This window comes from Colius striatus, chromosome 12 (assembly GCF_028858725.1).
Source record: "Colius striatus isolate bColStr4 chromosome 12, bColStr4.1.hap1, whole genome shotgun sequence".
Lineage (NCBI taxonomy): Eukaryota > Metazoa > Chordata > Aves > Coliiformes > Coliidae > Colius > Colius striatus.
The window spans coordinates 8294250-8318305 of record NC_084770.1 but is presented as its reverse complement, the minus strand read 5'-3'; the positions used below and the strand labels follow the sequence as shown (position 1 = coordinate 8318305).

At 45.1% G+C, this 24056-nt stretch overlaps 1 protein-coding gene across 2 annotated transcripts in view; it reads right to left on the bottom strand.

Moving 5' to 3' along the window:
• Positions 1–452: 452 nt before the first annotated feature.
• The window catches only part of CCDC50 (coiled-coil domain containing 50), a 44005-nt gene continuing 20401 nt past the window's right edge, over positions 453–24056 (bottom strand). Inside the window, exons 4-12 of one of the 2 annotated variants that reach the window (XM_062005760.1) lie at positions 21627–21717; positions 17941–18058; positions 13679–14377; positions 10894–11000; positions 10279–10323; positions 9701–9805; positions 8684–8763; positions 7556–7653; positions 453–6530 (exon numbers count right to left, since the gene is read on the bottom strand). In XM_062005760.1, coding sequence (XP_061861744.1) covers positions 6511–6530; positions 7556–7653; positions 8684–8763; positions 9701–9805; positions 10279–10323; positions 10894–11000; positions 13679–14377; positions 17941–18058; positions 21627–21717 — 1363 coding nt within the window. In that variant the 3' untranslated portion in view covers positions 453–6510. The remainder of the gene's footprint in view (positions 6531–7555; positions 7654–8683; positions 8764–9700; positions 9806–10278; positions 10324–10893; positions 11001–13678; positions 14378–17940; positions 18059–21626; positions 21718–24056) is intronic. The other variant, XM_062005762.1, reaches the window with a different exon arrangement.

Below are 24056 nucleotides of genomic sequence, written 5' to 3'. Positions count from 1 at the left end.
CCACAGCTGAACTCAGCTGGAGTCAGAGCAGTCACTCCTGCCCAGATCCAAGGCCCTGGCCCATAGCGGGACAGCCTGATGCACCCTGGGGCAGGGAGAAAGGGCTCTCTACAAAGGTTAGACTGGGCAAGCAGAAGGAAATGAGTAAACAAACTTTTAAGAAAGGTTTACAGTTTAAACTCAAGAGCCAGAGTTGCTATTTAGTAACATCCCCAATATTTTAGAGTGCTCTGAATCATGACAGGGACATGGCTCCGTGTCTGCTCGTGTTTGAGCTGCATGTGGCGACATCCTCATCTGATGCCTCTGAAGACAGTCAGGCAGGCACATTTGCCATGTTTCCCCTCTTGCCTTCCATCCCTCCAGGGTAGGTGGGAGTTTTTCTTGGGAAGCTCCAAGCAGGCTTTTTGCAAACTAAAGAGCCACGTTAACAAAAAAGAAATATCCTACCCTTGCAAATAATGACATTGCTTTATTTTGCAGTATCACAATCTCAGGAAATGAAACAGTCCAGATCCTTTCAGAGATATTACACAGCTTTTTTTTTCCATCTCTGATGATAAAATAATCAAATATCAATTTGTTGTTTTGCTACATCTATTACATTGGAAGAACTTAATTATTGGTAGAAGCAGCTGAGCTCCAGGAGTCAGGGACAGAATGAAGCATTGTTTTTTCTTGCTCTTGTGTAATCCACTTCAGTGTTTGCAGAAAAGCACACAGAAGGACAGAAGGATGGGGTGGATAACAAAATACAGAGGTTTATTGAACTAAATAGGGCAAGGCAATGTTCCCTTTACATTCAATGAGAATTGAGGGGTATGAAGCCAAACGTGCTACACACACACACAGACATGATACTTTGGTTAAATGCCATTCAGAAGTTCTATGCCAAACCTGGTACAATTAGAGTGAACAGTCGAAATAATGAAGAAAACAAAACAGGCTTGCATAGACAGATTATTGTCAGTGCACAACTTACATGTAGGGATTAGCTGTTGTAACACAGGGTACACTTGCAGCTCTGATGAATTCAAGCCTGATGACTAATCCTTCTCATCACACAGCTACTATTTAGATTTGACAGGCTGAAAGTTTACCCTGAAGAGCTAAATGAGACAACTGCAGTTATTCCTCTGAGGCAATTAACTATATTGCAGTACACAGATGCATCTGGAGACACACCGTGGAGTCTAATACTTAGAGTGAACACTGATACAGTGGAACTTGTTTACCATGAAGCAGAGAATACTCACTTGTGTGTACCACTGTCCCCTCTGGGACTCTCCTGGAAGAGCCCAAACTGCACAGATAAGCCTTGCATTATGCAACCCATGGGGAAGAGGTGGCTGATGGTATCTCCAGCTCCGAAGCTGAGGGCATTGCAGGTTCTCAACACAAAACTCATGTCCTGGAGCCATCCTGGGCACAACAGTCCAGCCAGCACTTGTGTGCAGCATGGCCAGAGCCTCCAGAGCCAGAAATGCACTATGGCCTGTGTTAGATACAGCAAGAGGAATTTCTCATAAAACAAGCCAGGCTGCCTGTGGTACACCTCGTGCAAGCAGCACTGCTGTGCCTCAGCACTCTATCCCATACCCACCTTCCAAAGCAACTGCAAAACAAAGCACTGAGCCTTTTGAAAGAGAGGGACAAAGCCACCCATCCATGGGCTGGGGACGGAGACAGGGCAGAGTAAACCTCAAGGTCAGCCCCAGATGGGAACTCCTGCTGCATCATCCTCCCTGGCATTGCTGCCAGGGGCAGGAGAACAGAGAGCTCTGCCCCCTATCAGCCTATGCTATGTAGCTGTGCTTTGTTTCCTATTGCACCTGAGAGAGCCCTGCAGTGCTAGTGCTGCCTGGAGGAAGGGCAGGAGCCATCTGCTTGGGGTGACAGACCCCCAGGAGATCATTCTGCCTTAGAGGCCATGAGTTCCATGGACTGACTGTGCTAGATTACAAGAGTGTAAACTAGGGGAATCCTCACACTGTCTCCAAGTGTTCCCCTTTATATATAAATTAGCAATCCAGAGTTAGTTTGCATACAGGTTAAAATGAACAAGAATAAAAACCTTGGTAATAAAAATATATATAATATACACATTGATCTATGGCAATAAACTGAATGAAAACACTAGAATGTAACAGTGGCTGTCATTTGGCACGAAATAAAAATGCACAAAGGTCTAGCACTGTAAAAGTAAAAGTCTGGGTTTTGTCCTCTCTCCTTGAAGTAAAAGAAAGTCATAAATCCTGATAGGTGGGAATGCAGAGATATAAAAATACTGTACATACAAGATCCCTTTTACAGAGTGAAGCAGACTGCAGCATTTGGAACTTCTATCTCTAGTCCCCAGGAGTAATTCAACGATGAGGCTTCATCAATCCCCTAACAGTTCCCACCCCGCTGAGTTCAAAACCACAAAGTTCCTTAACAGAGATGAGATGAACCTGTTGGATCTATAGGCGTGACGACAACTGCTTCTGGCTGTGGGCAGCTGCACAGTGCCTAGGCAGCCAGTACTTCCCAGTAAGGTGGCTCAGGTCAGGCTGCTGAGGCCAGCCAGCATCCCTGGGGGTAAGGCACTCAGGTCCTCTCCACCGCTCCTCTGGAGCCCACTGTGCTTCGGGTGGAGGCCAGGAGGGGGCGAGGGCTCCTGCTGGAGAGATGTGCCTACGGTGGGGACTAGGAAGTGCCAGGGTTTCATGGTGATGGGTTTGCCTGTTGCCTTGTCGATGCACAGTCAGAAAGGGATGCAAGACCTGAATGACCTGCGCAGGGGTCCCAGCAAGGGCTCCGACATGCTGTTAAATCCAGAGCAAAACCATAGACCAAGCTACTAAAATTTTGTGACACATGACAAGGGAAAAAAAAGTTATTGAAACATTTTTCTGCAATAAAAATGAATACTGCTCTGATTGTTTCCTTCTAAAACATCAGTTTTATTGTGCCCCCTTCCAAGGACACAGAAGCATGGTGCTGATCTTGCATCTTGCCTACACCAGCTGCAAGTACTCTGCTCTCAGCAGGACCATGGCTGCTGAGCCCCCAGATGTCTTGGCTCCCTTGTTTATCCATGATCTTCACTCAACTTTTGTTGACTTCGATGGGACCACAGCATCTCCTTCCAAAGTGGTTACCAAACATGGAAGTCCAGTTGCAACCTTTGCCTCAGGAAGACTCTCATCTGCATGAGGCCCACAGGGTATAGGAGATGAACAGCTCTGTTTATACCCCATTTAATACCTGCTTTCCTCAGCTGACATCCCTAGACCTTTTTCTCACTTGCCAGGTGTCAGCCCTTTCCAAGAAAACTTTAGAGACCCTCTTTTCACAAGGCCTATGGGAAATTAAACAGAAGAAACACAAAGGACAGCAAATCAATAAAGGTAGTAGGAATAAAAAGGTAAGGACTAAGGGAGGCCACAGAGCAAAGCAGTTCACAAAGCATTCAGCACTTGCTGAAGGCATCCTGGGAAGCAGGAGATGTTCCTGGGATCCCTCCCTTGGGCTCTCATTTCTTGCTGCCATGGCTGGAGAACTTGCCTGGCCCCAGGAGGCCATTAAGGAGAACATGCAGCTCCAGGGTGGCACTGAAGTGTTCTTTAGACTTTAACCAGCTTCCAAATAAAATCATCTGGGGTTCTATCTCCTGTTATTTACCCTCACTCTCCCATTGAAATCAACAACTTGGATACTCCCAAGCATCTCCTGAATTAACAGGTTTGTCAGATGTCAGGGGGCTCAGGGCCTTTGTGACTCATCTGATTAGAGTGAGATAGAAGTTACATGGGCCAACAGCAGTGCAAAAAAGCCCATCACAGCCAGGGCCAGGGAGGGCTCAATTCCAGCTTGGTGATTTCCCCTTGCCCTGTGCAGAGCGTCACCATTTTTCCCCATGTACAGGGAGTACAGAGCACAATCACTTTTTGATTTGGCAGGATTTTTCCCAATCCAGTTTTCACAAGTACATCAGATTGATACAAGCAGCAGGGCCTGGGCTGGAGTATTTGTAGAAGTATTAGTATATAAAAACCCCACCAGGCATCCATTTCACAATAAGAAATACACTCTGATGGCAATGAAGGGGAAAAACCCCCAGGAAAAAAAAAGGCATTTTCAGCAGTAGAAATTTTGACTGTTACATGAAATACAAAAATACATTTTTACAAAAGAAAATCCTTGCAGATGAGGCTGCCACGTGGGCCCAAGTTATCAAACTAAAAGGAAAAAATACAGTCTATGTTGGTTTGTTTTTTTCTGGATCCTTTAAAACAATGTTAACACTTCTGAATGGACAGAGATGGAACGAGAAGAGGGCACAAGGCAAGGACAGTAAAATCTAGCCGCTGGCTGGGATAGTTCCTGAGAAGCAGCAGCAAGCAAGAGCTTGCCAGTAACTTAAGGATTCACACAGGTGAGCAGTCTGGAAGCAAATGTCTGCAGCTAACAGGATGCTGCCAACGCACAAAGTCCTATGCTACGAGACTTTTGGTTAGTGTATGCCTGGAGCAGAGGGCTATCAGGGATTATCTGGTTCTTCACAGGTGGTGAACTGCTGCCAACATCCCAGTGGGGGTAGGAGATGGATGTTTGTGAGTTGCTGGTCAAGGCAAGACAAGAGCTTGTGCTATCATATTAAACATGCCCTTGCACCTTCAGTGAACAAGGATTTGCTTTGTCTTCCTCAAGATTTGTCTCTGTAACTATCATGACCAAGGGCCACAGCCAAGCTTAAAGCCTCACAGCTGCCTTGGAGCTTGAGTTGTGCTTTACTGCAAGAGCAGAGAGCCAAGATCTCTTCCAATTCCCTATCAGTGCTCCACACCAGCACGTGATCTCCACAAAGCTCTACAGACCCGTCAAAGCTCCTTTCCCAAGCAGATCAGTGGGGAGGCCAAGTACAGTCATGGCTCTGCCTCCTCTCCTCAGCAAAGCCAGAGCAGAATTGTGGCTGACAACAGAAGATGGGAGTGTGTTGGGACAGACTCGGTGTTGGGCATTAAGGAAGGTGGGCTGCAAGGACAGGTGGCCAGGCTTGCTGCCATGAACTAGACTGGTAAATGAGTAACTAGCCTGTACTGGCTGAATAGACTCCAAGCCAGCATCCAGATGCTTAGCTTTGTCATTTAAAAATGCACCTGAAAAAATGGCCAAAAAAAAAAATCCAGCTAAAAAAAATCCAGCTAAAAAGATGAAAGAATTAAAATGCAAGGGGGCCAAGGGAAAAGGCTACTTGTTTGTGCAAGGCAAGAGTGATTTTCAGAAGAGAGGGAAACCAAGCCATTAAAATCAGGAAAAATAAAGAAGAAAGAAAATCTAAACAGAAAACTTGAACTTGCAGATTGTGCTGTGCCCCAGAGAGCAACAGTTCTATCCTGACTGGAGCCTGCCTGGAGTGCTGGACGGAGCAGTGCAGAGGACAGGCAGTCAGCACAGGCCTTGTGGGGACTGTTCAGCACTCTCTGTCCAGCTCAAAGTTGCCTGGAACTGTAGACTTTTGGATTCAATGCTCAATGCCCACGTAGCCCTCCTTTGGTCAGCCCCATGTTTCCAAGACATTTGCAGGTTCAGGCATATGTTACTGTAGTCAGGCACATCAGGAACTGAGCTGAGAGTTCCAGCAGCTCCTACTTGGCTTCGGTGAAGTTCCTTGGCTTACACCACACCAAAGCTCAAAGCAAGTGACCACAGAGGTCCCTTCAGGCATTTCAATCTGTTTTTATGATTCTTCCCCGTCCACAACTCACAGCTTCATCAGCTCTCTGGCATCTCTTAAAAGTCATGCACACAAGGTCTAATTTCAGTTGAAACTGTATTTCCTCTTAACTGTTCTGTTCTATATCCTGGAGCTAAATGCCTGGTTACACACTCTGCCCAGATTGCTGGAAACCCTAGAAAGAAATAGGGCACTTAAGAAATTCTGTTCTATAGGCAATTTCTTCCTCACTAGTCCCAGGTTCTGGCTTTTGCTGGCATACACTATAAAGATCCTCTCTCCCTCCTAGAACCTAGAATGACTGTTGGGTTGGCTCAGCTGTCTCACCCAGCACAGAAGGAACACATTCCCTTTTATTATCCTCTTTTGCTGCATCACCCTAATATGGAAAAGACTTTTCCTTCTGACATTCTGCTGCATTGTCATAACCCAGCTCATAGATTTTCCTCCCTGTTGTACGTGCATCTCTATTTGTCCTATTTCTCAAAGCTCCAGCCAAAGCTTAAAAATAAAAAGGAAAGTCTCAAAAGAATGTGAGAGGGAGCTGTTAAGTCAGCTAGTTGACCCACACAGCTCAGGGGCGGCTAGGTTATACTGCACTGCTTAAGTCATCACATACAAGTAAGAAATTGAAACAAACAATGTTCCTTATTACGATGACACTTCAAGAAAAGATCCTGGGATTGGAGGGTGGACCTCCCTTTGGGTGAGGAATCGAGAAAGTTGCCTGGCAATTCCAGTAATGTTTGCTACAGAAGAGTCAGTACCAAAGCAAAGGCTAGCAGAGTTTACTGTTTCCTATGGGAACCTAGAAAGAAAAAGAAAAGAAAAAGGCTGTAAGAATAGAACCTGGTAAAGAAAATATTACCTGCAGCCAGCTCGTCCTGCCTTCTTGAATGTCTGTGTGACTTCAGGGTAGTGCTGAAGTCAAATGCCATATGGGAACATATGTTAACATTACCCAAGCAAAATGAAGGACAGGTCCAAAGATAGGCAGGCATTTACATTTCTTCTAGGCTGTGAACAGTGTCACAATCACATTGCACAGTCTTGCTAAGGAAAGCAGAATGAATCCTGGGCTTACAGACGCAATGAAGGGCCCTTAATTTTACAGTTTGTTTGAGGACGATAGAACACAAAAGTTTCCCAAACTTCAAATTTGGTAAGTGTCCACACCTCAGTCACACTCAGTGAGCTGGAAGAAATCTGAGCAATTGAGTCAAACTCTGGCTGCCTCTTTCTTTCCCCAGATAACTCAGACAATTGGCATTGATTTTAAAAACTGGGTGAGTGACTCAAACCACACTGCTCTTGTGCCAGGTGATTTCAGGAAAGAAGCCAACAAAGCAGTGCTGATATGCTACAGGAACAAAATAAGCATGTTCTCAGGACAAGCTTCTGTCTGGTCATGCCACCTGCCTGCCAGACAGGTGACACTGCAAGATTTCATCTTATATTGGACTGTTTGATACTAGTGAGTCATCTAAAATCTATCACATCATTGTCTTTGCATTATTTCTCCTTTGTTTGCTGTCTGGATTTCCAGACAGCATTTCCAGATTCATCATTAAGAGATCATGGAGGACATGCAGAGAGCAGTTAGATAAACTCAAGGCAAACCAATTCAGCTTTTTAGTGTCTCAGCCTGCAACGTGCTCAGTAAGTACAACTTGAACACTGGCTTGAACCTGTCTGCTGGGGCAGTAGCATCCATTCCTCCTATCTGTTAGCATCTCTTTCAGATATGCTGTCCTGAAGGCTGCTTATTTGAGGGGGAAAAAAAAAAGGGCCACAATAACCCAAGAGCTCAGGCAACCACAGGCTTGATCCTACCTCTAGGAGAGTGCTCAGGTCTGGGGACCTGGCGCAAGGGGCTGGGCTGGCTTGAGTAATACCGAGCGGGTTCAAAGTCATCCTGGAGAGGCTGTGACCTGCCAAGCACAGTGGAAAAGAAGCGCTAGGGAAAAACACTTCGAAGGCAAAACAGTGTGGCAAAAGCAACATCTCAGCCCAGCTGGTCTGTCCCTGTCAGTTTGATGCAAACTCTGTCTGGACTGGACTTCGCACCTGCAGACCAGCTCCTTTGAGCACAGTCTGTTACTGCTCCTGCAGGGACAATGCACAGTATTTACTACTTCTCATGGACTGCTTTCAGTTAATAATGAAAGTTTCAAGTTGTAAAGGAAATAAAGTATTTCCATTACAAAGTTTGATGCAAATGTCCCTGCAAAAGAGCAACATTTTAAATTGTTTAATGCTTGCCCTGTGTCAACCCCAGAATATTTAGTAAGATCTCTCTCATCCCCCATCTGCACACACCATTTGTTGTTTCTTTTGCAAACTCAATGAGAATTTTTAGGATCATATGTGTATTGAAAATCAAAGCCACCAGGGCTCAGCACCTTATGAGGCACTTCACATCAGAGCACCAAGTGATTGAGAAGCAGCACTGGGCTACAGCACATTCCTATCATCTCTGGGGTGAAGTCCCCAAAGCAAAACGTACTTGCTTGCAGGGGAGGTGCTCACACACAGCAGCAGCAGTAAGGTACAGGACTTAAATGAGAGCTAGGACTCAAGGGAGCAGCTGTGCAAACACCATTGTGATTACCCCTTCCTGCCCTGAGATGACATTTGGTTTCACATCCCCAGAAGCTCTTTAACTCTCTCAGTGTTTCTCTGCCATTTAACAAATGTCACTGCACAAGCTCATCAATCTCCGTCATGGCCAGGCAGGGAGATTGGTACCGATAACTGCCACGAGCAGAGTGACTGCTGTGTCATTGAACTCCTCACCAGCTCTGTGTCCTCCATTTCTTTTCAGTGCTAAAACCTCTGCTCACTAACAAGTCCTTTGCAGGTGGGTCAGGATGGTTGCACCACAACTCCTCCCTAGGACTCAGCTTCTGAGCAGCTTCCCCAACTCTATTTCCCCACTTTTATCAGCCAGTTGGGACTCACCTTGAAGATCTGTCACCTTTGTGTCGCTGAGTTTCAGGCCCTTCTCTTGACCTCGAGCGTGTGGAGTCACTTGCCTCATGCTGATGAGAAGAAGGGAAAGCAGCTCAGCTGTGTGCCTTGCAAGACACCAGCCAGTGCAAAGGCTGACCCAGCTGCACACAGCCCTTTTGTGCTCAGTTTATAGACACAACTCACTACAGTCAGACAAGTGCAAACACCAGTATCAGGACTAGTTTCCAGTAAATGAAACTCAGCCTTGCTGGGTCAAACTCAATTTTTGCACTAAATATGAGACAGCGCTGTGGAACCTGTCCCAAAGCTGAGGTCAAATGCAGTCAGTGTGTAATGACTCTGCACATGCTGGGACAAGCACAAGGGACCAGCTGCAGCTGTGCTCCTGCAACCACTCAAACACAGTAAAGAGGCTGAATACATCAGTGCTGTCTCAAATTGGCCCCAAGATTAACATGATACCTCCTTCTAGCACGTCACCAGTGCAGAACATGAGATCTGCTGCCTATCACCTTCCCTGTTGGCTAGACAAGGCTTCTGTAGTATCCCTCATACAAAAGCCTAGGCTTGATACACTCAAAACTTTCATTACAGACTCAATTAGCAGAGTGACAACTTGAGTAGCTGCATTGTCCTTAGACCTGTGCACAACCAGAACTAACTACTGCTTTGATTGCTACAGCCAGGATTTCAGCAGAGGGAAGATCCTGCACCAGGAAGACTAATGGTGCTTGAAGGAGACCAGAAGATGCTGTGACATTCATCATCAACCTCCAGTTCCAGAGCCCACGGCTTATCTTGTTTAATGCTGAAGCCAAAGAGCATCTAGCCAAGGAAGTGGCTCCAAAAACGGTTGGGAAGCAGCAGAGTAATAGGTAGCAAGATCCCTTGGATGCAAGAGCCTGCTTCACTCCTTTTATTCTCACCACATCCCCTCAGCTCCCTCTGGAAAAGGGAATAACATTCTAATGCATAATTTGTGGCATCTTCTGAAGCTTGACATACCCTCCAGTCTTGATCATGCCTCCTCTTTTCAAAGGAAGACTTTTCTCTCTCCTTCTCTTTCTTGAAAGCCTTTTTCTCCTCAGCCATCAAGAGTCGGGCAATTTCCTAGAAAGGACAATTCAGAAAGTGTGTCAGGCTGTTTTATTGCTCTTGTGGTTTCAGTTATTTAAACCCTTTTCCTATGGACAGCTGCTGAATGGGAAGGGTGCAAAGCCAGGATCTCATCCATCCACAGTCAGAAATAAGTGATAGGGTAGAATTAAGACTGACTAAATGCAGCATTCCCAGTGGATGCTTGATTTGCCAGAACTGTGTTTGCAGAGCCTTTCTGACCGCTATCCCTTTTCCCTCAAAGCAGGGGTCATCTCACAGTATCTCTGATAGTCTCCCTTGGGGCTCAGTTACAAGAGCCGTGAACTTCTTCCTTTTGCCATGGTTACAGTTAGGACTAAATCCCATCACAGCCCTGAGGGTCCTCTACAAGGAAGGAAATGAACAACTTGAGGGTCAGAAGGGACAGTGGAGTTTAGCATTTTCCACAAGTAAAGAAATACCACAACATTTGACTTCTTGCTCACCTCATCTTGAGCTACTTGAGCTGCCTTCTGATCTGCCTCATTAGCCTGAAAAGAAACAACATGGGAGAGTGGAAGGGAAAGGCAGGGAACAGAGACAAAAGACTAACACCTCTGAATTATTAACCTACTGGGCAGGGCAAGTAGGTGCCTATACTGATGCTCTACCATCCTTTTCAAATGTAAGCCACCTCAACATTTACCCCACAACCCAACACCAAACTGTCATTTCAGCTTTTCAGCTGAATTTTGCCCTCATCTATCTGCTAGGCCACATCACAACACAAACACACTGCCCACCTTGCTGCTTTCTCTCTCTCAAAGGTAGGCACTGACCTGCCTCACTTCTAGGCTGATCATATTGACTACAGGCCATTGTTCACCAAGCAACATTCATTTAATATCACTCTGCTTTGATCACCTAATTTTTGGATGTTTATTCAAGAAACTAGGGCTCTACTAGCTGGATGCCAGCTGTCACTCTCACTCCCTGTGTTTGAGTATGGAAGACAATTACCAGAATGCACGGTAGCAAGACCTTAGGTCTTAAAAGTCATTATGATATATCATTGGCTACTTTAGTCCCTTTGAGTTGACTAATTCACCCTCTCTACTTACCAGGAGCTCTTCCTCCTGCAGCTTCCGAGCAATCTCTTCATCAGACAACTCCTGTTCCCTTCGGGGTGTATCATACAGGGCTGGTTCTGTCCCCCTCAACTTAGTGCCTATAGAATTGTGAGAGAAAACAATCAGCTCAACCATGTTCCAAATGGTTTGGAAAGAAAGTCCCACCATCTCCTCAACCACCTGCAAAAGATCCACTCAAGGGAACCAGCAACCACGACAGCATACCTGCCAGGGAGCTGGTTTGAGAGTACCTTCAGCTGAGGTGCAGTACACACCTTAGGGAGGTTTCTCTGTGCATATAGAAATATCTGACACAGTGTGTCATACATGACAAATGCAGCTAAGTGGCAGAAGAGCTCTTTGAGAGAGAATCTCAAAGCAGTCTTTGCTGATACAGGAATACTAGCAAAGTAATCTTAATTTTTTCTCACTCTGTGTTGATACAGATACACTGGGAAAACTGGGCAGCAGAAGGCAGCCCAACATTTGTTATGAGCACAGCAGTCTGTGAACACACTGCTTGAGCAGCATGGGCTGCAAAAGTTGCCTGGGGCAGGCTCACATAAGGTTTCAGATAATCTCTTCCTCGGGCTGACCCACAAATTTTACCATTCACAAAGAGAAAACAGCCAAGTAAACATTCTTTAAGTTCATAAAAGGTTCAGTTCTTGCTTTGAGTTTTATTTTTTGTTTATTTTAATGTTAAACTATCTCCAAGTGATTTAAAATATTACATTTTGAGAGTCTCTTCATCAAAGGAGCCTCACTGTATGCTTGTTATAAAATGCATGACTTCACTTGCGTACAATGAATGCCTTCTCCTTCCATTTGCAGTCTGAACTGTGCTGTTCAGACATCTTGGACATCTAAATGAGCTTCCTGCTTTATATTCAGAATATACAAACACTCCAGATGTCTGTCTTTCACCTCAAATCCAGACAGTTTCACTCAAAACTTTCATGCTTGCAGCTACATCACTTGCACATGTGCTATAAATACCTGTTACATCTACTGGACCACCTATCAGTTTCCTTCCCATCTTGTAAGACTAAGGGAAAAAACCCCATTGAAGTAGCCAACTGGCCTCATAAAGCTTTCTTCGCTTCTACCAACCATCTACCATCATAGTTCACCAAGTGTCCTGAAGGCTTCAAACTGCAGAGGGTCACAGACTTCATGCATCAACCCAGAACAGAACTGTGGAATAGGAAACCACCTCTTTTCCAGGTATTAAAGGAGGCCTGTGTTTTTTTCTGCATTTTGTTTTGTTGGAATCAACTGATTATCTTAGGGAATTAACACTCCTCTTACAAATTAACTTAGCATAAAGAAAACTTCAGCCCTGGCATGTTATGATTAAGCATATGACCTGGCCTTTCCCTGTACACTTTGATCAATTCAAGCTGTGAAGAGCTGCAATCTCTGACCAGCACAGAAACTGGCAAAAAGCACCAACCTGGTCAAAGTTCAATTATTCATAGTGCTTCCAAGGTCAAGACAAAGTTTTACCAGGTTGGAATTAACAACAGTGTGGCCAACAGGCTCCTGTACAGCACTACTTCTATAAAGAATAGATTTCCAGGAATTGTTTGCTGGGCAGCCTGAGGCTGAGTTTTTCTCACACGCTGATCAGTGCCAGGCTTCATTTGCCCAGAAGACAACAACAAACATTACTTCCACATCGCTTCTGCTCACTCTCAAGGGAGCACAAAGCCTACCCTGACCAGGGCCCACAGGAACAGGATGTGAGCTTCTGGCTATTTGACTCAATGTGATGTGATACTGAGTCACTTGGACCCACATTGTACCAGAGCAACTCACAATCTACTGAATATATATGTAGAAGTCTGATTAACACCCTCCACATACCCAAAGGTAAATAGCTGCAGGATGAAGACGAAAAAGAATTCTCCCAGCATCTCCAGAGACAGACATTATCATCCCCACCTTATCCAAGGAAGACCAGATAGATGACCTAAAGCACAAGTTTCCCACAGTGGGACGGACATAGATTCAAGTCTCTAAACAACTACTTTCACTAAGAGACAAGTTATCCCCAACCCCCAGTGTGGTTTTAAAAGCAGAAAGATGAATCTTTATATTTAAAACCCACTAGTCCAAGTATTACTGAACAGCAAAAACTACACAGGTACATGTTTCCCAGAATAATACATTTGTGCAGAATTTGACAAGAACTCCACCTTACAAAAGAGCCCAGTCAGACACCTAGTGCCACTACTGAACTTTGCCAGAAGTGGGTTGATTATGTTGCCAGTAAGGTTCTCACTAAGTGGACAGAAATTGCTGGGTTGTTGGTGCTTAAGCAAACTGTCCACACTTACAGCCCTGCATCCCGAGTCAGCAAAATACAAGTGTAATCATAACATTTAGGGGTTAGTTGCTGGTTTTGATCCTGCGCAAGGAGACCACAACCCAAAATCGATCAGGAAAATAAAAGCTGGTTGGTTCAGTTTTGGGGTTTTTTGGGTCTATTTTTTCTCTTAAATGCGGGATACCAAGAGCACCATTTCCAACAATACATTCTTACTCATCCTCTCTGATGCCATGGAACATGTCAAGAAATAAACTGAGCAGGAACGTTAGCAGATAAGAAGAAACTCAGCAAAGAGAGAAACATGGGCAGGATTCACCATGTACAGATAGATACTGGAGAGAAACATCTTCAAAAGAAAACACCACAGATTTGAGACCCCAGGATGAGGCACGCAAAGGTCCATCCCCACATGTACATACACCTTCCCCATCACTTGGTTACCTGAGTGTCGCTGGTAGTCTCTGACCCTCCCCTGGGTCACAGCATGTGTGGAGGGGGAATGTCTCTTGTGTCCTGCCCTTTTGCAGTCTCTCTCCTCGCCACTTCTATGATCATCTCTAGATTCAGCATCATGGAGCTTCTCGTCACGCACTGTCCTGTGCGATGAGCGGCCCTCATGACGAGGTTTGTGTTTTTTGGGGCGTGTCAGCTGGCTGCCACCCCGATGCCAGCTCTCCTGCTCAGCCTCCAGGTCCAGCTCAAGAAGTGGAAGGTGCTTTTCTCTATCTTGCCTTGTTGGCTTCCTGTTGTGCTGGTCTGCAAGTCCACGTTCTGACTCCAGGTCAAGACTGAGAGGTCTCCGTGCTTTCTCCCTGCTGGCTGCTCCCCTCTCATGCAGCTCCCAGCTATTGCTGCGCTCAGAGGCATCGTGCTCAGCCTTCCTTTCCAGGTCAAGGCTGGGATGTCTCCTGGACCTTCCCTGGCTGGCTGATATCCACTCCTGCTGATGGCCATTGCTGGGCTCCCTCTGCCGAGGAGGCCTCCGAGGCTGCTCCGAGGCAGAACGCCCGTGTGCGGGGGCACCGTCAGACACCGGTGAGGGAGCTTCTTGGGGCTGTCTCTGCTGGGGCCTGCGCCCATCACCACCACGTGCCCTGCGATGCTCACACACCTGCTCCCTGGGCTCACCCCAGGGGGCCTCTGGGCAACGGGGGGACAAACAACAAGCGGGTTAGTGAGGAGGGGGTTAATGGTGGCTCAGTGAGGCCAGACTCACAGTGTGCAGATAGGGGAGCTTGATGCAAGAAGCTGGAAACAAAGGCGAAGCATGATATCAGAAAGAAGGATGAATAGTTGTAGGATAGAACGGCGGACAGAGTTGAAACGGCACCCTGGCTAGCAGCAGGACTGCAAGGGAGGCAACAGGGTTGGAGATGAAGGTCCAGCCCAAAAGCATGGTCGAGTACCTCCTAAGACAAGAACAAGCCAATACAGAGATGAAAGACTTATACTGATGCCACTGGGGCTGAAAAACAGCCAGCAGAGCTGGTGACATGTCACTGCTACAGGATACCAAAATCCCCAGAGAAAGGCTTGCAAAGGAGGGTGTAAGATGCAGGTGAGGCTGGGAGGCAACACAGAGGAGACACAAGGCCAGGAGGAGCCTCGTAGATGGTCAGGTTGGATTCTGGTTGATGAGCACCAGTGCCTTGACTTAGCTTCTGGCACAAGGGTTTTCACAGAAAAAAAAACAACCTCACCTTCAGGGCCAGATCCACATAAAGCAGAAGAGAAAGAGACAAGTGGGATGGGAGTATAGTTTTTTTTAATACAAAAGCAAGAATGAGATGGTGGATGGCTGCAGTATCCAAGTATCTTCCACCACAGGCTCTTGTGTATCTCTTGCAGATCCAGAAGTTTCAGGGCCTGCGCTTACTCATTGTCTAAATAAAAGTTTAGGCCTCGACTGCAGAGAGCGCTAGAAAAATTCACAGGCAGGATAAGACTTCACAAAACCCCAGCTCCTGACCTCAGCAATGTAGCTGGAAAAGCTGTTGACTCAGCAGCTTAGTGGGGTTGTTTCCTCCGTGCTTTCCAGAAAGCAGGTGGAAATTTTCTTTGCTTCTAGTTTCAGTAACAAAGCTGACACAACCACGAGGATGCAGCAGTCTGCCTGGATACAATCTGCTGATCAATTTAGTTTCCAATCAACCTATTTGCTAAGAAAAATGTCATTACAGTTGTTGCACTAAGTGAACAATTATCTCTCTACAGCAGCTTTTCAGAATGAAGGGGTATTTCTGAAGAAAAATAAATTGCTTTGAAGCAGAGGCCAATTTGAAACAAAAACTACCTCAAAAAAAAAAATAACCCAAAACCAAAAGCCAGCAGCTGAAGAATTTCCTTTTCCACTGCTGAGAGGTTTTTTTATAGTACCTAGAAAATATTTAAAATAGATTTCACTGCACACAAACTGTATTCTGTTTTAATAAATAGCTCTGTCTTCCTTAACCATCTAGATTTCAGGGGGAGAAAAAGATAAAAAATCCCCAAAACACCACACCAAAACTGAATGTTCCCTTCAAGTCATTCTGTTCAGAATAAAACTTTTCCAGAGCCAGAAAAAAAAACAGCCTACAGAAAATCCCCCTTGAAAACAAATCTGTGTGACTTTTGTTCAGAACAGGTATATTTTTAAAAATCCAAGAACTCTAAGAGTAACCACAGTAGTTCCTGTTGAGCTTTAGATCACAAGCTAGAGAAAACAAACATCCAATAAAACAATCTAAGTGACTTACTGAACAACAGAGACCAGAGTCTGAAAGCAAGAGTCAGTTTGAACAATAATAATAAGGGTCTGAGAATTAATTCAATTTTGTCATTAAGGAAAGATCAATAAATACAGCAGCAGAGAGCAGGAGATCATGAAACAGCAAAGCATTGCTGGGAAGGATTGCTGTGGGTAACACAACCACACCAGGCAGCCCAAGCAGAAGACTGGCTTTGGGGTATCTCAGGGCAGTTAATTCCTCAGCAGATGCTGGTTCCTGGGGCACCTTTCGTAAGGGCCATATAAACACTCTTTAGGTCCTGGTGTTACTCTCTCAAGCAGCAAGTGACTGAGCAAACACAGAAATGTTTTTCATGGCACAGATACTTCTGGGAAGAATTCTATTTTTTTCATGTTTATTTTTCCACTTTTTAAGAGCTCACATTGCTTGGGAGCAATAGTCCTCATTCACATTCCTCCTGGATGTGAATACATTTTTGTTCAGTCTCAAGACAGACTAAAGCTCAAACAAGGGCTTTTTTTGTCTAAGTAACGAGGACAATACAAACCAAGGATGCTGAAGCTTAACCAAATGGTGCCCCAGCATTCAAGACATTCTAGATCAATTGCCTTGGAAATCCAGGCATCAGAATCCACTTGAGTCCTTTCTAGTTTTTAAAAAGCACAGAATCAAGAGCAGAACTACTATGAAAGGTTAGGCAAAACACCTTCTACCTCACCTTTGAGACCACAGGTTATTGCAGGAAGACAAACTAGACAAGACATCCTGCTCTCCAAATCCACACTCTCAGTTCAGAGAGTCATGGGCTTTTGTCAGCCAGTTTCTGTTATACAAATCCATCCTGTAGCACCACCTTCACACAGCAACACTATTGTCTATGGTGTATTTTATTAAGGCACATTTAATTCTGAAAAACTGAAGCGTGGGTTAGCTGTAGGACTCTCCAAAGTCTTTCCTAGCTCTATTTACATGGCAGGACTTGTGGTCATGAAGTTTCTACTTGGTAACTGTTTTGCACTTTGTGCTTTGTGTTTTCTTGGTCATCCTTGAAACTGTTCCCAAATGAAATGAAAATGCTTTGTGTACGTCCAAATAAAAGACACTTAAAATTGCCAACAGCATAGGTGTCAAAATGAAAAAGAGGATGTTTGACCTTCATCTTCACAATCTGTTAAACAACAGCAGCCTGTCTCTTCCCTACCACATGTTTTTTTCAAGAAAGAACACAAGAACCACCACCAGCGCACAGCAAAGCCATCCCCAGATTGCTCCATAATTGAAGACACCCTGATTCTCCCTTTGCAATTTAAAGAAAGTCTGTATTCACTCATAAAAGCCGACCAAGAGAAAGCAATAAGCACTGTGAGTCACATCTTTTCCACAATGTTCAGTCCCAGATGACAATCACAGCAGAGACACTCCGTGGAGATGACCTTGTTATTCAGTAAGTCATTCAAAGCGGTTGTGCTAATTTTAATGCCTGGATACATACCTGCAAGGAGTTACTTTAGAAAGACTGTTCCATGAACCAGCATTTCTTCCTTTATGCACTTAGCCCTGCCACCATCACAGAGGAGCACATGGAGCTGTCTCTCTTGGACTGCAAGCGTGGCATTGCAGCTGCACTTCTCCCCCACACGCTTGCGGTGTTACACAGAAGTAACTGTGGCCTATCAGTACCATCAGCTACTGGCTTTTTCCATAAGGCCTTTTAAAACATGCATGTGTGGGTGTGCTGGCACATATACACATCACACACACTATCCCTGCCCTATAGGTCGTCATCTCCACTTTTTTTCTTTATGCTTTCTGATTCTAGATCGAAGTCTGATCTCAACCCTGGAACCAATGTGGTGCTCCAGAGCTGAATGTAGGATTGTTGGATAAAGGGAATCTCCGCAACAGAGGTGCCATATGGCCGGGTTCACCTATACTGCCATGACCTCAATCCCTTATCTAGCAGTAACATACCTCCACTTTCTGCATAATAGCTGTCTTCATAGACTGCGTGTCCCTGGGATTCTGGGTAGTGTTTCTTGCGCTTTTTTTCTTCCTGCAGTTCTCTCTGTTGGAGGAGACGGGCAATATCCTGCAGAGATGGAAGAAAATAGACATTATCATTCCCCTCAAAAAAAACCTTCCAGATTTTATTCTAATTCTTTACCTACTTGTAAAAATCCCCATAGTCTGATTTTTCAGACGACAGGGTTACTCTCAAACTCAGCCTCCAGGTTGGATGGGGCTTCCCACTTAGTAGCTGATGCAAAGGATCACTTCAGTAACCAGTATCCAAGGTCACCCAGGTCCTCTGCTAAATTTACAACCCCATGGCAGACTTGTAAGTTCCTGTTCTGTCTGCACACAAGTCTGCAACTCCCTAAGGCCAAAGGAAAGCAGAAGGACTGTGTGCACAACCCCAGGCTTTCAGTAAGGATCTGGAAGTCACACAAGTGCACATACGCTTGCACGAGTGGGCTGGACCTTCTCCCAGACTCCACAGAGGCAAAGATTGTCTCCCACTGAAGACATTTTTGACTGAAAGGAGTTCCCAGAGTAAGTCATGAACTCACTTCAAACTAGCTGTAATTTACAGGGACTATAGGATGCCAGGAAGGGAAATGCATCAATTTGACAGACAGAGGCTGAAAGCAAAGAAAATCGAAAGGGACGTTAGGAAGAGTAGACTATGCAAAAGGCAGAGGCACTGTGGGGACTGCAGTCATTTATTTTCTGTTGCAGTTTTGGTAGATACACCATCAAAGAGAACAGCAGTCCATTTTTCCTAATTGGTTTTCCTTCGAGATGACTAATGGATCAACAAGGCCTAGCAACAGCAAACAGCTCCCTGGGGCTTGCTCATTTGAGGCCCAGAGGCTTGTGAGTCAGTGGAGCTAGTCTGAAACTGGAAAGCAAAGCTGGAAGATACCAGCAGGGCTCTTTGGATGCTATTCATTTAAGTCTCCCTAATCCTCAGCCATATATGTCAAGTGTACATTACAGGCAGGAAAGGCATCACTGAAATGCAAACTAAGAGCCAACACCCTCCAGAGCAAAGCCAGCACTGGAGGACATTGGATGGGTGTTTAATTACAAGCACTCTCAAGTTCAAGCCCAGGTGGCCAAGAAGGTCAATGGCATTCTGATTTGTATCAGAAACAGTTTAACCAGCAGGACCAGGGTAGTGATTGAACTCTTGTAATCAGTGCTGGTAAGGCTGCATCCCAAATAACTGTGTTTGGTTTGGGTCTCTCACTACAAGAAAGACGCTGAGGTGCTGGAGTGTGCCCAGAGACAGACAACAAAGCTGGTGAAGCATCTGGAGCACAAGTCTGATGAGAAGTGGGTGAGGGAAGGGGGCTTGTTTACCCTGGAAGGCTGAGGGGAGACATGATCACCCTCTACAACTACCTGAAATGAGTCTACAGTGAGGTAGGGATTGGTCATTTTTCCCCCAGTAAAGGGTGATATGGCACAAGGAAATGGCTTCAAGTTGTACCAGAGCAGGTTTAGATTGGACATGAGGAAGAACTTTTTCACAGAGAGGGTTGTTAGACCCTGTCCCAGGCTGCCCAGGGAGGTAGTGGAGTCCCCATCCCTGGAGGTACTTAAAAGCTGTGTAGCTGAGGTGCTGAGGGCCATGGTTTAGTGATGGGCTTGGTAGTGTAAGGTGAGTGGTTGGACTTAATGATCTTAATGGTCTTTTCCAACTAAAACGATTCTATGATTCTAAACTATTATTTCAGGATTCAGATCAGATCTGCTCAGTAACCAGCTTTGTGAAGGATCTGTGGATGCCACAGGCTCTTTAGCAAAACAATTTAAAAAAAACCCTTCCCATGACAAGGTTAATCTCTTCTAGCAAATACTGTAAGTCTATAAATATATGGGCTTAAGTACATTATCTCCAAGACAGCTCAGGACTTGCAAACCCACACAAACCATTTCTTACAAACTGGACTTGTAAGCAAGTAGGCTTAGTGCTTCATTTAAAAACCTTGTACACTAGACTGGATCTGCCTCAAGCAGAGCACTGGCATAATACTGCTAGCCACTACTGATATCAGAGAGCTGTCACATAAGCCAGGCAGTTGCTGCATCCTCATGTGTGACAAATGCAAGTCCAGCATGGGGCCAGTACCAGCATAATACAGACTGTCCTGCAGGGTGTGTACAGATGCTGTGCCAAGGGCTACAGAAGGAGTACTGACTTTTGTCACTGTCAGCTGACAAAGCCCTGGGGCACTGCACAGCCTCACTCACATCACTCAGGCTCTGTCTCAGCACAGGAGCCCACTCCAAAGAAATAATGTTGTGGGGAGACTGTGGGAGGGAAGCAGGATGGATTCAAGCTCTCCAGAAGCACTGACACAAGGATGGGCAGTAGTGCCACACCTGAGTACCTAGCTGCAGCCTCAGGCCATGCTTGGGAACTTCCCACATAACAGCAGGAAGAGAAAGAATATTTATGACTTTTTCTCCTTGCTTTGAGCCAATACTCATTTGAAAATTGCTCCCAACAGCACAAGATGATTAGCACCAGGTTTGTTGCAGGGACCTGCTGTCAGATTGCAAACATCCCAGCAGCTCTCTACATTAAAGCAGAAAGGAAAGGTGCAATTCCCACAGCTAACATGAGTAGTATTGCATCCCCTCCATCTTCTTGATAAAAAATGAGGCAGATGGTCACATTTATAGCACAAATCCTTTATCCAGAGTGTTCCTCCCACCCCCGGTGCCACAAACTCCTCTTTAGAGCTCTACATTTGCCTGGGCAGCCTCTTGGTACTTGCTTAGACTTAATGGTGTAAAGAGAAAATGAGCTCTTGCACAAGCAAACTGATGCATCTGTCAGGCAAGGATAGATTCTTATTTCAGGCTCTTCTATGAAACACAGCCTTGCATTCAAGCTGTTCCTCTAGAGAAAAATGCCACCAGGTGCCTGTCAGGCATCTTAAGGACTACCCAGACTTCACAGGAAACTATCTGTAATCAAAAATGGGGCCACACTCCAGGCTCTCCGAAGTGTTCTTTCCCTCTGGCTTTCTCAAATACCCAAACTGACAGGCTAACACAAAGTAATCAACATCCTTTGAGTACCATGGACAAATTGCACTGCACACTCTCAAGCAACAGCAGCAGACCAATATTCCGAAATCACAAAAGGAATCTGCTAACAAGATACTGCAACTAAGCATTCATGCTGTGAGAGATTAAAGTGAAGATGAAAGAAGGTAATAGAAAAGCCAGAGATGGAAGGCTGAGCTGAGGGTCTAGCTGAAGATGTTGCACCGATGAGAGAGTTTGAATCTTTCTTGGTCCTGTCTTGTTGCATTTGAGAAAGAGAGATCTCAAACTACATAAGCAATTACACTTTTCTAGACCAGGGTAATAAACACCTCAACAAAACCCACATATTACTTGCCCTCTTCATTAGCAAGGCCACTGGCATCAACAACCCTGTGACCCTTGAGCATGAGGACTAGGACTGTATCTTATTTCCGTAACAAGATGCCTCAAAAATCTCTGTGCATGCTGAAATCTGTGGGGACCGGGACTGACAAGGTGCAAGCCAAGTCCTGTGGCTAACAGCTGAGAAATGTCTGCACCAAAAGGGCTGCTACAAATAGCCCTGCTATCCGTGCAGCTTCAAAGGTTACCTCATCTTTTTCCTCTTGCCTGCGGCGCTGCTCTGCTTCAAATACCAGCTTCACTTGGATTTCCTGAGCAATCTCACAGTCCTGTCGCTCTCTAGAAGGCAAGGAGACAAGGATTATAGGCAGCCAAAATCACAGGCATCAGTCAGCCTGGAGAAAGGAATAAAAGAACTAAAGAATCATCTGATTTACACAAAAGAATTCTTACTCAGTATTAGTATAGAGCCTTTGAATCCTCAATCAGGACTCTCTGTACTTAATGCTGGACAAATTTAGAAAATAGCTCCCAAAATATTCACCAATAAGAGTATAAAGCAAGAGAAAATATTCATTTTGCTAAGAAAGGAGGTAGGCACCGTAGGATAGTGCAGGCACAGGTAGCACATAGGAGTCTCTACAGTCTAATTCTGCTGAGTTTTTGTACATGTAGTGCCAATGGAGGGAGTTGGGGTACAGTTAATGTAGGCATTTCTGGGAAGTGGTTTTCACGGGAAAGCCAAGAAGAAGAAAGTACAGAAATGCTGATAGCAAAGTGAAGTAATTAGGTCAAGTAGAAACTGGAGGCAGCAGTTCAGTAATGAACAAAAAATGCCACTGAAGTGGGATGAGACAGAGGCAGAACCGGTGCCAAGAGACAAAAAAGCAACACATGCCAAAACAAGAGGTCAAAATGAGCAGTCATGTACTGCAGATGCAGGAGCAACACTATATTGCATGAACAAGGGGCAGAAGAAGAGATATCAGTTGTTGAGACGTGACATGAGAGTTTGGTCTGTGTGGATAGAGCAGGAAGGCTGCATTTCAAGCATGTCATACGGAAAGCATCTGCAAGATCTGTGCCATACCCAGCCACAGGCTCTGCAACCAGGTAACAGGCTGGAATGATGTCATGGGGTTCCTTAGGGAATCCCCCAGAAGAGGACTGGGGGACTTTTGAAGAAACATTAAGAGCTCTGTCTTTCAGGAGTGTTGGAATTGAGACAAAAGCCAGCTCTAAGCAGGTTCAAAAAAAAAAAAGCAATCTCTGCAATTGAGTCTACTGAAAGGAAAGGTACAGAAAGAGATAAGAATGGGAACAGCAACAGGCAGAGCTTGCTTTATTAGGATAAAATCTCTTGAAGAATATGCTGGCAATGATTAGATAGGTGATGGGAGGACTATCAAGAGCATATTATGGAAGTCAAGCAAATATTTCCAGAGAAGCAGGTTCAGCTATGTCAAAGCTGGGCCACATGGGCTGGAGCAACTAGTTCTAAGCTTTAGTAGTGACCTACTGAACTTGAAGGCAAGGGACAGGGCATCTAGGATGTGAGTAGTGCAGATGAGCACTTCAGTAGCAAAACAGAGAAGTGGCATGATTGGAGCAATCAGTGTCACCACAGAACCTTCTTTTATAGAAAGTGAAGAACAAGAGAAGTGGAAGGAGTGGATATGTGGATTAGGGTGAGGAGGAAGGACACTGTGACAAGAAGAGGGTTTAGAGGATAAATGTCACCAAAAATTAATCTGTCATAGGGAAGAAAAAGGAACATGCAGTTGGAGGGAAGAAAAAAAGAGCTTCTTTATTTCTGGGAACAGCTCCTTGGAAGCAGATCTGCAGTTGGGTACTGCATGTTATTTATATCCCTTTTCCCAAACACTTATGAACCCCCCAACTCAGTGTCACAACATGACATTTCTTTCCCTTTCCCAGATCACCATGCTCAAACACTTGGATCTACACATGTATCCATAAACTGACCAACTTTCAGCAATGCCCTGGAAGGCACACATGAATTCCAGTGTTTGTAAGTCTGGTCAAACACCTTCAGACATCAGTTTCTCTCATCCAGGTAATAAAAAGACTTTATGTGTGTGACTGTGTGTGTTTCATTTGACTCCAGGAAGAGATATCTTTGAAGGCACATGAGGTCACACAGCAGCAAATCTAGATCAAGAACCTACCATGTAAAAGGGAACCTTGGCAAACCTGTCACTATCAGGGGACCACAGTCCCAGAAAAACAATAGTTGAATATGCAAATCCTGGGCAACAGGCTGTCAGTGGACCTAAGGCAGTGGATCCCTTACGACCCCAACCTCAGAGAACACAAATCCAGGTAGAAAATAAGTTAGAAAGGTCAGACATATCAAGGCATTGCACATCTCCAGTTCCCTCAGCACCTGTGAGCAGAGCTAAGGTGCCAAGTTCATCAGCACCAAGTGACTTGCGAAAAGCTTAAAATACATCTTATTGAGGACAAACAGGAGCCAGCTAATCGTCTTTCAGAGCCAGGGCAGCAAGGTCACTGCCTCTCCATTTGTGAAAAAGAAACACTAGAAGCAATGCAAAAGCAGCAGTATTTTCTTGCTCCCGATGGCACGCATTTTGCAACACATTGTATCAAAGAACCACTGAACAGCAACAAAGGATTAGATTTTGGGTGTTATTGCT